At 34.6% G+C, this 13787-nt stretch overlaps 1 protein-coding gene and 1 non-coding gene across 2 annotated transcripts; both read right to left on the bottom strand.

The window, feature by feature from the left end:
- Positions 1-3557: 3557 nt before the first annotated feature.
- Positions 3558-6815, bottom strand: LOC111913244 (guanosine nucleotide diphosphate dissociation inhibitor At5g09550). Its single transcript, XM_023908961.2, has 13 exons — positions 6593-6815; positions 6123-6185; positions 5892-5975; positions 5697-5804; positions 5437-5609; positions 5243-5354; positions 5046-5126; positions 4883-4945; positions 4659-4760; positions 4461-4585; positions 4174-4384; positions 4010-4084; positions 3558-3930 (listed from the first exon to the last, which is right to left on the bottom strand). Exons 1-13 carry the CDS (start codon positions 6677-6679, stop codon positions 3874-3876), a joined length of 1341 nt encoding a protein of 446 aa, XP_023764729.1. The 5' UTR covers positions 6680-6815; the 3' UTR covers positions 3558-3873.
- Positions 6816-12792: 5977 nt separating this feature from the next.
- LOC111913305 (small nucleolar RNA R71) lies at positions 12793-12899 on the bottom strand. Its single transcript, XR_002857502.1, has one exon. It is a non-coding gene; the product is annotated as a small nucleolar RNA R71 (small nucleolar RNA).
- Positions 12900-13787: the final 888 nt, after the last annotated feature.

The following is a 13787-nucleotide window of genomic DNA, read 5'->3' as shown; positions in this document are numbered from 1 at the left end:
ATAGGCGCTGTTTGGACAAAACCCTAAATTCGAGGGATTGCACTCTATTTAAACGTCTTAATGCAACCTCCATCGTCCCTTATGCTCCCAGAACACTTCATATTAAAACCCTAATCGTTTTGTGAGATCTAAGGCCATTTTTGGTGATTTTGGTAGTTTGTGATCACAAGGAAGAAGGAAAAGCTTGAGGAGCCAAGAGGAAACCAGAAGATTTCGATTTTGTGCAGCATCTACAGTTCCTTAGAGGTATAAAGCTTATACCTTGTTCATTCATGTTCTAGATCCCTTTTTGGGGTGAATTAGGGCTTTTAGGGGCCATCTTTGGTGACCAATCATGAGTGCAAGCATGGTTGAGGGTTAAGACTCCAGATCCAGGGTCCTTAGGGGACTACATGGCTAAAGTGGCCAACTTTGTAGCCTTAGAGAGCCACATGCTCCTTTAGACCTCAGTTTTGGGTCCATTAAGCTTATACTTCCATGCATGCACGTAAAGTTCGTAACTTTACGTGCTAGATCGATCTTAGAAGCCCAGATCTGTCTTCTGGATGAGTATTATGCATCAGAAATCGAAATATAAGACTTGAATAGCGTCGACTCGTCGAGTTGTTCTTGGAACTCGGCGAGTCCAGGGCTGGAGTCCCCCGTCTGTTGAGGTTTAATGGAACCCAGTTGAGTGTTAGAATGGTCTTAGAGGGGTCCAAGGGAGTGACTCGACATATTAGACTTAACCATGGACTTGGGAATCATAGGACTTAGACATGGTGATGTTTTATGATAAATGTTTTCTAAATCGTTATATCAAAATTGAAAATTTTGGACTCATAATTTGAGATGTTACATTAGCTCTAACGACCATCAATTTGTCCTGTAATCTAAAACAGGTTAAATGCCATCAAACAAACCATCAATTTGTCATTTAGTCTAAAAGGATAAAAATGGAAGTTCATACCAATCGCTCTCATGGGTAACACAAAAAGGTAAAGCATAATGTCTCGAGGACTTACATAGACTTAATTATTTGATGCGGTTGAGAAGTGCCAAAATGCATTGAGATTTTTACCCAATGATTTGATGGCTAATCAATAAAATATATAGGGCAAGTGTATGGCATGTTCCTTAGAAAATATCAAACACCAAAATCCATAGTGGAGTCTTCAATATTTAGACATTCCATAATGGAAATAGGAACCTATTAGGAAATTAGACGGTACTTGTCAAGACTCAGAACAAATCTTATGCCACTTGCCAAGCTCTGATGGCCCTTGTTAAGAAGTAAAGCGGATGACAAGCAAAACTAAAAGCACATAAAGACATAGTATTTACGTGGTTTGGTCAAGGTGCCCTATGTCCATAGGTAGGCGGGGAGTATTCTTTATTCACAGAGTACTCAAACAGAGATTACAAGTACAACTCAGGAGAGATTCGACCTACTCACTAAGGATACAAAGACACACCAAATGACTTAGCATGCATCCCTATTTATAGTGAAGGGACCAGACTTACAACCCTAATGCGCTAAGACCATTAGCCTATAGGCACATGAATGGTGTCAACCAATCATAATTCACCATGCATTAGCTTCTAGAAGATTCATCCTTGATATACATTGCATAGGTATCAACAACACACATGATGGAGCATCATGATCCATAGTGGCTCATCATGATGCAAGAGTGGCACATCAAGATCACCATGGCTCATTAACCATCATTGTGACACATCAAGCAACAATCATTGAGCATCTTCAACATTTGAGAAACCTTGAACAATCTTGAGCATCATAGAGGAGTTCACAACATAAGTGGCTCATTAAGGGATACCACGGCTCATCCGGAACACATATGGCACACCAAAAACATGTGTGGCGCATCAAGCCACCTTATGGCACATTATGATGCACAACTAGTGCATTATGATCATTAGTGGTGCATCCATGCTTTAACAACACATCAATACTCCGGAGTACTCTATGACACACTAGAGTGGTGCACCTTGTACCAAGGTAGTGCACCTTGTACATGAATGGATCACCTTGTGCCCACGGTGGAACATCTTCCTTAATCATGATGCATCAAGCTTTAAGGTAACGCATCCTCCTTTAAAAGTGGCACATCTCCTTCTCAAGCGGTGCACCATACTATCTAAGGTGCACCATACCTCATAAGTGGAACATCTATGTCTGGATTAGTGCATCTTGAGCATGGATGGCGCATCCATGCACCAAGGTGCTCCATACCATTCTTAGATTCTTCATTCTCTTCTCAGGTGCTCCACACCCTTCTTAGATGCTCCATTCCCCCTTTATGATGATTCTTTGCTTTGTTACATGATCCGTTCCTTTGTCACATGCTCCATGAACTCCAAGTGATCCATTGAATTCCAAGTGCTTAATTGAACTCAAATGATCCATGTGAATGCTTCAAATGCTCAAGTCATATTTAACAGAACATATCATCATAATAAACTTTATCACAAAGTTATCAAGGAAATAATGAAGAAATGATTTGATATGGGTCATAGTTGATCGCTTAACAAAAAAAGTTTACACCCTTTGCAATAGGTAAGATGTTTCCGTTGGAAAATATGAAAAAGATAGACATGGATGAAGTTGCATGGTATAACGATATACCATTGGCCATTGTTTGAAATCAATATAATCAATCTATATCTTTTTTATAGCAAAATCTTCACAAAGGAATGTGTACAAAGTTAAAACCAAGTACTACAAACCACCCTCAAGAAAATAGTCAAAGTGATTTTATTCACCGTTTAAACACTCAAGGAGTGTCTTAAAATAACACACCATTGATTTTAGGAGAAACTGGGACATACCTTTGACACCGATGGAGTTTCTTATAACAACTATCATTCAAATATTAAGATGACACCAGTTAGCCTAAATTATATGTAAAAATTATTGATTAAATGTCGGTGAAAGAAATTTGCAGGCATAATAATTGTTTAACAACCATTGATAAGGTGAAGGAAGAGGTAGATATACTACAAAAAAGTTGTCTCTATTCAAGGAAACGTCCATGAAACTCGTAGAAAGTGATTGTGTCTTAATATAAGTGTCACCATGAAAAGAAAATATCAATTTAGGAAAACAATTAAAGTCGAGTCTTATATTATTGGACCTTTAAATGTATTAAAATAATTGGACTTAATATTATAAGTGTAAATTACCATCCGAACTTTGTCTGATCACATGTTGTAGGTAAGATAATTCATCTCCTCCCCATCTCCATAACCTATCAGCTTGTCGATATCTTCCCTAAGGCACACTTGTGACTTGTCTAGTCGGATTTCAGTTTATAGTTTACAAACTCAAGTTGGACCACACTTACCCCTCTTTGAATTTGAGGGGGATGTTAGTGTACATTTCAATATTTTTGTATAGTTCGGGGTTCCCTTTGTAAATTAGAGGTAAGGAATTGAATATCCTAAATTAGCTAGGTCATATCTCCTTGTAATTGTATTAAAGGCTTCTTGATCACTAGATAATTAATGAATCAATAGACAATAAACAATGACTAAAAAGCACCGGGCATCGCTCAAGAGCTCAAACAATCACATATGTTTTGTAACAATCACATTTTGGTTTTTACAAAATTTATTAAAGATCAAATACACATTTTTTCTATACTTTCTAAAACTTGCGTACTTCGAAAATTTTGTTTTCCAACATGGAAACAACGATTAAGCCATTATTACTTCCTTTCCCTACAAAAAGCATTCGGAAGAAAATCTATTACAAAACATATAGAACCCTTATTTTCTATATTAGACAATACCATCATGTGTAGATCATCAACTCCTATGACAAAAATAAAAACAATTCAATCCAAAAGCAAGCTCTCGATGTAAAAAAACTTATTCTTCACTACCACCAGCACTAGCAGCACTCAGGTCAACCGTAAGGTCAAGTTCCTTAAAAAAACACAAACAAAATCACAATTTAGAATGCTTTAAAACAACAAATCTTAAATGCAAGAATGTAAAACCAAACCTTTCCAGTTATCTTGGTGTATGTTGCAAGAACATCTTTCATTGTTGTCTCAAAGTGTGTAGTTGCATCATAACTCTACAAGATGTATGTTTTTTCTTTATTAAGTCTGTTCTTTTCTGTATACTACAAAAAAAAAAAAAAAAAATACATTAATTGCTACTTACAGTTGATACAAAACAGCTGTCAGCTTCAGCATCATTTGTTGGCTCATATCTGTCATAAGTTTCATAGAAGATCTCATCCACAGGTCCAAGAAGGTCTACACCAGGCTTTAATTCACTCTGAGGATCATCAGTTTCTGCTTCTGTTGTAACAAAAGAAATAAACTTCCCTTGTGGAGCCACATTGTGCGAATAAGAACAACAAAATAGATACCTGATCAAGTAATAAAAAAAAAATTCAATATAAAATTGGCTACAAACTCATAAAAGATTCCAAAACATATACATACATGTCGGATTTTCGATTAAGTTGTTTCTGTGGAAGAATGACTTGGGCTGAATGAGAATCATTTGTGTCTGGAATAGGATGACTCATTATACATATGGCTCTAGCAACTTTCCCAACTTTTTTCACCTATTTCATATTTTAAAAATCAAGATTACTAAACCCTAAAAAATATTCATATATTTTTAGTTCCCATAATTACCTTATCGGGTACGTATGATGGATCACATACAACTTTTTTGCATTTAGCAGTTTCTCCATCAGATGTCACACCAATAGCCTTCCCACTATCATCGAATTCCACCTGTAATTCCATGAATTATATATTTTGTTACAATTAGGTAGATTTTCTAAAGTACAACAAAGAAAAAAAATCATAAAAAGTATGTTTATGTTAGTTGCATTTAACATCTATGAGTATTATACCTTACATTCTGGCTTGTTAAGCATGTAAGTCCCTCCATAAACTGCACTCAATCGAGCAAATGCCTGTGAAAAAACACTTTCAATGTATGTAACATATAGAGATTTGAAGAATGTAACAAGATTCAAACCCTAAAATTAAGGAGATATGATCATGGAGATTAACCTGTGGCAACTCTCCAAGCCCATACATTGGATAGATGTAAGGAGATCCCGACTCAAATCGTGCTAAAGATTCTGCATAGAGCTTTAAGGAAGCAAAAACACAAGAAAATTCCAAAAACAAATCAATCAAGACCATATTTCAGAGAGGATGAAATATCATTAAGAAAAACTGTTGTAAAAAAACAAAAAAAATTGCACCCTGATTTTCTTGACAAAATCAATTGCTGGTTGTTCCAGATAACTATCACTGGTGTAGAGTGCCAATGCATGACCAATAAATTCAATTGTATCATCTTCAAGACCATATTTCCTACACCAAAAGAAAATATGGGAGTTATATAATTAACACTTTTGTTGATGATTCTATAGCACAAAGAGGAAAAGGTGTGTACCCAATGAGCTCTTTTGCAGGAATTGTGTTCAAATCCAATCCTTCATGAGATTTAGGGTCGTTTTCGTCAAAGTCTTGGACATATATGAAGAACTTTCGTGCTCGTCTCTTTTCAAACAGACCCATGAGTGTAGATTTTAGAGCTTCAACATCAGTTGCAGGAACTTTGTAGATCTGGATGACAATTTATATGTTGAAGAAAGATTTCATATTTTGATTATAAAAGAAGGTGAAAGGATAGAATGCTAAAAAACAACTTACCTTTCCTTTATTGTATACAAAGCTGCCATCTACAGCCTTGAAGTTTAGATACTTTGTAACATTGGTGTGGATCAAAGCACGGACTAAAATACCATTTGCCATCATGAACTATGAAAACACATAGAAGCTCAATATAATAAAAAATGAAAATTGTAATAAAAAAAATTAGGAAAAGTATTGCATCTGTAGATTTACCTTTGGAATCATATCAACATTATATTCCTTACTACTCCCCAAAGTTTCTGGAGGATTTTCATCTCCTTTGAAACGCTTCCAAAGCTATAACCAAAGGGAAAAAGATAATGCATCATATATTGGAGTCATGGAAACTAGGTAAAAATCACTCAATATTCGATTAAACCTCATTCACTTGAAAATTAGTATAAAACATGTCTGATATTTTAAAGCATGTTATAAACACATTACCTGATTCAACATGAGGGAGCTTGATTCTCCTCCATAATAATCATTTCTATCCATATGCAGTACCTGTTAAATGGTCACCCAATTAGATATTATAGAGAACTGGATCAAAGATTGATACATTGACCTTTATACGAATAAACTGACTCATTATTGGTTTGATTCAAATTTGGAATTTGGCCTATTGATATCGCTACATGAACGGAAATGCTGCGTAAATCCTCTAAGAAGTTCGACATTTTGTTACAATTAGAATTCGTAATCATAATAACGATATATTATCTCCATAGTTGACGACATTTAGGGCATCCAACGATTACTCTGCAGGTGGCAATATAGACCGATCTCGATCCAATAAGTTGGAGTAATTAAATCAAAATTTTGGATTGAACTATAAACCTTCGATTTGTATGTTTTACATACAGGTGATTATACTGCAATTTGAAAAAGAAAGAGATGAAGGGAATAATTACCTTGAGGCCATCGACAGAGAGTAGACCGCTGAGAATGCATTCTTTGAGGCCGGTGCCAAGAACTATGACATCGTACTCTACATCCATTGTCGATTCTACACAATTATCTCACAATTCCACAAAGAAAAAAAATGAAGAAGGCGAAATTATATGCACATTAACACGTTCATACTGTGTGTTCCTCACATTAAAGACAAAGAGAGACAATTTGAATCTGACGACTGTTTTTTTGGGGTGAGCAGGGAGCGGGTCTTTCGCGGGAGTGTAACGCTTTTCCATTTTTCCTTTTCTTTTAATTGTATACCCCATTTATCATTTATTCCCCTTCAACTTAAGATTTAATACAACAAAATCCCTAATTCCAGCATGACACTCACAGGGTTGAAAATGATAATAACTCAAAATTGTTATGAATCGTAATGATATCATCCCTAATAATACGATTCAAAACACATAACCATACAATTTGCTTCAGAGCCGGTCCAAACATATTTTGGACCAAACATATTTTGGACCCTGGGTGAATTAGAAAAAAAGACCTCCAAATTGAAAATTTTCATATCCATTCAAAAATAGACGCACTGTTTACAAGAAATCACTAATAATATTATCATAAACACAAATATAACCATCAAATTTACAAAAACATCAAATTTAAAAAATAAAAAAATAAAACACTTATCTTTTTCTGATGCACTACATATTTTTTTTTGTATACATAATACTATTGTTAAACCATTCTATATTTCTTGTGACATTGATAACCTTGGATACTTTTTCAATACCTGTAGCTTTATTAAACTTCTTTCTGCAACATAAAAATAATGGTTAATAAAATGCAATATGAAATAAAAGTGTTTGGATAACAATCAAAAGCTTTAACAAAAACCATATTATTAGAGGCAAAGTATTTGCAACACTTTAAAAACCACATCAAACACATAGTATATGATTTCCAATAACTACAAACTACTTTAACAAAAGTACTACACCATATGTATGTCTTAAACTCTTGTGTTTGTGGAAGCCTAATATCAAAGGAGGTTTGCAAAATAAAATCGATGACAAAAGTCATAAATCTGTCAAAAATAAAGAATCAATATTACCTTATCACGTAAATCTACAAAAATAGCACTTATTGATTCAGTGAAAAACATTGAATTTCACTGTTTTAGACAAAAACTTGAAGGAACTTTAGAAATCTGATTTACAAACAAACTAAGAATGAGAAACAATACACAAATCAAAGACAAAAAAATTCAGAAGCTTTAATATTGATCAAACCTTATTTGACATCTCCCAATCACTTCAGAAATCAACAACTCGACACATAAGGGAAGGCAAAAGCATAAGTTCAACACAGAAAGGGGAGAAATTAGCACTTCAGCATATCAACACAGAAAGAGAATCCAATATTTTAATTTGAGAAAGATGAGTGAGAAGCAGAGAATGATTGACTATAAGAGCAAGATAGAAATGAGAGAAATAATTATTTTAAGAGCAAGAGAAAGAATGAGTTTGTTGATGCGAAAAGGAGAGGGAGAAATTACAACGTCTTCTGATGTCGAGATTCATGAGGCATCATCGAATTAGCGGTTCACGAGGAGGCGATTCCATTCCCTCCAGATGGCGCCCTAATTCTTGTCGCTAGTTTCTTCTTTCGTATCCCAGACATGCTCAACATTCGTTCCAGGCCATATATTTACCTGGGCTTGAACTAACTTGGCCCCTTTTTAAAAACATGTATCTAGATTATTTTTTATATATACATACACTATTTAACCCAAGAATTTGGGCCCTGGGCGGTCGCCCGGGTCGCCCACCGTCAGGACCGACCCTGATTTGCTTCATATGATACCATAATATATTTCTGATCTGATTATGATTCGGAAATCGGAATATGATTTATGATCCAAATAGGTTATGTATAAAAATTTTGCCCAGTGCATCCTTGTGTCTTTACTCAAATTATATCAAGTACCTTGTCAAGTTCTCACAGAGGATTCAACCTTCTTCTTGGAAGCCTTGTTAACTAGGGTATTTATGTTGTTAAATTAGATTTGATGGATGAACGGTTGTTGAACTTATTGTTGTGAGGTATTCCTGACACAAGTTCTTTTTTTGCTTGAAGTTCCAATTTCTTTCTTTCTTTCATTCGGTGACAATGAACTGTCGAGCCCGATGGGATCTCGATGAAGCAGATCGTACAACCTTTAGATTTCTCGGAGACACTCGACAACACGATCCAGCTTCCTTGGTTGGAACGTACAACGTTTGGTCGTTATTTGAGCTTCATCGTTGAGTTGCCATGTGAACTTGGCCGTGGTTTACACATTACGATCGTCTCCGACGAGACAAAAGTGATTTTGTAATATATTTACACTTTTAGTCCTAAGGAATTCAATTTAGACATATTTGATCCCTTCTAAAACTTGTTGAATGTTTTTGATCCCATGGTAAATATTATTACATGTTTGGTCCCTGATGACATGTAAATTTAGAATGTGATAGATTTAACCGTGGAACGAATAAATCTTTGCAAGATTGGTTCATTGGTGATTTTGCTGACATATTTGATCCTTGTGTTTTATCTTTGACATGTTTGACCCTCAAACTTTGATTCTTGAATAAATTTTGATATTTTGATTTTTGTGTATTATACTGATTTTGTGCAACCTAAAATGTCTGATAATATTTTTTTGATTAATTTAAAGGCAATTCATTCGAACGAATTAAGTGGTTGAACCTAATAAGATAGCAATTACAACCCAATAAGTAATAAGTACTTGGATGTGGACTTGGAAACCCCTGATTTTCCAATAAAAATGTTGGCCTACTTCTTATTTTGATGATGGTCACATACAAAAACTATTTTTCAACCGACATTCACCATCATCTTACATCCCCATAATCATTATTGTCAATATCTTCACATCAACATCACCATCATCTTACATCTCCATTGTTCAACCCTTCTATAGTAGCACTCCTTTTGATAAGGCCCTAACCAGCGAATGTCACAACATTCATGTAAGTGATCAAGGCCCATTTTCAAGTGATAAAGACAAACATCATATATGCTAAAGAAAAACATCAATAAAAATAAACGAGTTTGATTTTAAGATGATAAAGACAAACATCAGGTCTAATTTCAAGATGAGAACATGCCATTCTTGTAAGAATAACAATTTCTTTAAAAAAAATTCAAGAAATGACAGTGTATTCTTTGAAGAACTAAGCATATTGTCGTGAAAGTGGTTAGAATTTACTAGATTATTTATTGTATTAAAAGTAATTGTTGAAATATCTTAGAATTACTCAATTATGACAGTGTATTCTTTGAAGAATAAAATATATTCTTTTAAGATTGATTTAGAAATTAATAGAAGAATTGAAGATCTAAACAAGTGTTCTAGAAGCAAATACAATTTTGATTGAAAGTTAGTAATTATATCCCTCTTGTAGCATTAATCTTGTAGTTTTGAAAGTAGGTTGCTGGTAAAACCTAGATCTAGGGTGCATGTACATTTACGGGTTATTATTAGCTCCTTCTGTTGCCTAAAATTCGTATATAGATGCATAGTAAACCCAACACTGGTTTCAAATCCATTATGTTTTAGTTATGAGTACTACTTGAAAAATCTGGGAAAATTAAAAGAAACCTGCTACTCGTAGGAAGCGATGTGCCCTTCACAGATTTTAGGGTTTTAGGTTTTGAGCTATAAATTTGAATTATAGGATTTATCCCTAGATTTAAATATTTTTTTAATCTATTAAACATGAATAATTAAACTAGGAGGATAAATATGCCTAGGTAATTTGAAATTATAGATAATTGATTTAAAATTAATTAATTAAAAGTTAACTTAAGATAATATGTTTAAATCATGTATTCTTAAATTGTTTTAAAACACACCTTACATATAATTATAACAGTTTATAATATTATATGTAAAATCAAAGATTTATGTATGTGATATTTGCATATTTAGTCATATAATTCATGCAATATCTTAATATTTTGTGTTGTATTTGTTTCATTTATTGAACAAAAGGTATTTAATTAGTTTAAAATTTCATTTGCAGCAACAAAAACATGCTTGGAAGGAAAAGGAAGCGGAATTGGCAATTAGAAGCTTAGATCTTGGATTTTGAAGAAAAAGAATAAACTGAAGAAGAACACGACATGTTATCTCTAAACACAGAGTGTTGAAATGAGAAATCCCGATGGAATAGTGTCTTTCCGTACACGTGTTTTTAATGATGAACACGACATGTTGGGTCCTAGAACACACCGTGTTGCACCGTTTTTCAAAATCTATTTAAGGATAGTTTCTGTTTGAAACCCTAATGAATGCTAGAGGTTTTTAGCGATTTTTGGAGGCCAGAGACATCCCCAAGGAGTAGTGGATTACATAATTCGACTTGAAGCTTTATTTTGAATAGATTTAAGGCAAAATCACATTCATTTTACTTAATTCTCTTGTTTACATCATGTTTGCAATATTGAATTTCGTTTTTATGATTGTTTCTGCTAAACACCCTATTTTTGTTTAGAGAAGATGATCTTATGATTATGGTTTGATTTTGTGGCTTTGGATTATGTTTAATTAATTATTCATCATGCTAAGTTTGTTAAAAGAACCTTATGTGTTAATGAAATTATGTTCTGATGATTAATAAGTTTATTGAGATTGCATGAACATCTTTCTTGATTGCTTGCCTCTTATGATTTTGTGACCATCAAGATTGTAAGCCTAGTGTTGTGAATATAACCTACGCTTAACTAGAAAATAAGTAAGTTAATGTGTGAACTATATATGATGACTAACCATATATAAGTTAACTGAACCAACCAATTTAATTAACTACTATTACAAGTCTTGCATGATTCCAACTTAACACTAGGAAACTTGTTAGTTTAATCAACTGATTACTGATTGAATTAACTTGTTTGTTAAATGATTAGTAATAGTGAACATGAACCTAATCATATTAGAAATCGGTGATTGATAATACAATAATCTATTGCACTTGCCACGAAATCAACCATAGGATTAAGTGAATGAAATCTAAACGAAAGTCTTTTTAATATTATTGAATCAAGTTGTCTTTTGTCCTTCAATTAGTTGTTAATTGTTTCTTTGTTAAGTTCTTAATTAATTGTCTAAGTTTCTAGTCTTGCAAAATTGGAGAAAACCCTCTCTTTAATAATTGTTTTAATTAGTTAACATTAGTAATAGTTTAATTGTTTTACCGTTCCTGGTGTTCGATATCTTACTTAACTACACTAAACTACTATTCGGTTAGGTACACTGCCTATCGTGTGTTGGTTTTTGGTTAAGTTAGTTAGGATTAAAACTAGTACATTACACACGTATCAATTTTTGGCACCGTTGTCGGGGATCGGTTCTAAAAAGTTAATTTTATTTGTTAATTGTTATCGATCCTTTGTGTGAGATTTATCTCATACAAATTTACAAGTTTTCTGTTTTAATTTTTCTTTTCTGCTTATTATGTTTTCGCGTTGAACACGCTGTGGTTAATTTTGAACACACCGTGTTTATCGTGTTTCCAGTTTTCGTTTTTCTCGTTTTTGTTCGTTTTGCACATAATTTTCTATTTTGTTTCGGCTAGTTTATGACCCGAAGCTCTAATTATACAGTAGTACCACCATTGAAAGATCCGGAATAAATTTTGTGCAAAAAGAAGGACAAAGCAATCGGGGAGTCAAGCGGTTTTGGAAGTTTCGAGAAAACTCAAGAAGACAAGGCAGCGGATCACAAACCCGAAACTCCTAAGTCACCCAAATTAGAAGCAGAAATGGCAAGCACCACATTCATATCCATGGAGGAATACAAGAAGAGGATGCGTGAGGATACAAGACCAGGTCTTGTGAAATCCACCAATCCGGCGACAAAAAACTTTGAATTGAAGGGTCACATACTCGCTCGACTGAAGGACATCCCTGTCTACGGCATAGCCTATAAACACATTGACGAGGTCAACGACATAGCCAACTACTTCAACATTCCAAATGTGCCACGCGAGACTGTGCTATTTAGGATGCTACCGATTACATTCAAGGGTGAGGCGAAGCGGCGAAGGATTGGTTGAAATTACTTCCCCCAGGATCAATAACCACTTGGCCAAAGATGCGTGAAGAGTTCATTCAACAATTTTGCCCCCTGAAGGTCTCAAAATTAAAGAAATCAATCGCAAATTTCAAATAGCAAGGAGGCGAGTCACTTTATGAAGCATGGGAGATATACAAAGGTTTTCTGAGAAATTGTCCACATAATGACCTCAATGTGCAACAGGAAGTCTCAATTTTCTATGATGGGGGTGAATGTGATAACCATGCAGCTCCTTGACTCCCAAGGACCGCTTACGAAGAAAGCACCAGCTGTGATAAAGGAGTTGATTGAAGAATTCTCTAAACACTCAAGAGAATATCATAATCCTCGAAATGAGACAACTCGAGGGACGGTGAATTAAACCTCGGATGATATGGAAACAGTTATGTCTAAATTAGATAACATGGATCATAGGATGACAAAGATGGACCAATCCATCCATGTCATCCGTGTGGGGTGTGATAAATATGGTGGGCATCATTTAACTATAGACCGTGACCTTGACGAGAATGGAAACCGAAAGGCGCAATTGTATTATCCAAGCGGGGATAGATTTGATGAAGATTTGAGGAAACCTAAGAAGGAATGGCTACCCTATGACGAGTACAAGAATGCAAAGGAGGAGAAGTTCAAGCAAAAGTCGAGAGGGTTTTATCAAAGAGAAGAGACAGTACAAAAAAAGAAGACGGATTTTGAAGCCATGCTTACCCGTTTCGCATCCGCATTCGAAAAGGGACATGACAAAGAAAGGTCACCGGGCGGACTTCCAAGCAACACCGAGCAAAATCCGAGAGGGGCACATATAAATGTTGTGACAACAAGAAGCGGTGAAAGAGTCACTGTAACGTCCCAATTTTCAAGAATAAAAATTTCTTTTATAAAACAATACTTAAAACATATTTGTCAATCCATAACAAAATCAGAGTAATAAATTCCAAAACATATGTTCATTATCAGAGTAAAACATCCCAGGCTGACTAATCTATGGTGTGTGCCATGCGATCACCCCGAGCTCTTCCCTCCGCTACCGGAAGTAACTGAAACCAAAATTGAAACCG

The sequence above is a fragment of the Lactuca sativa genome, chromosome 5 (assembly GCF_002870075.4).
Source record: "Lactuca sativa cultivar Salinas chromosome 5, Lsat_Salinas_v11, whole genome shotgun sequence".
Lineage (NCBI taxonomy): Eukaryota > Viridiplantae > Streptophyta > Magnoliopsida > Asterales > Asteraceae > Lactuca > Lactuca sativa.
Note: the sequence above shows the minus strand (reverse complement) of the source record. Positions and strands in the feature narration are given on the sequence as shown.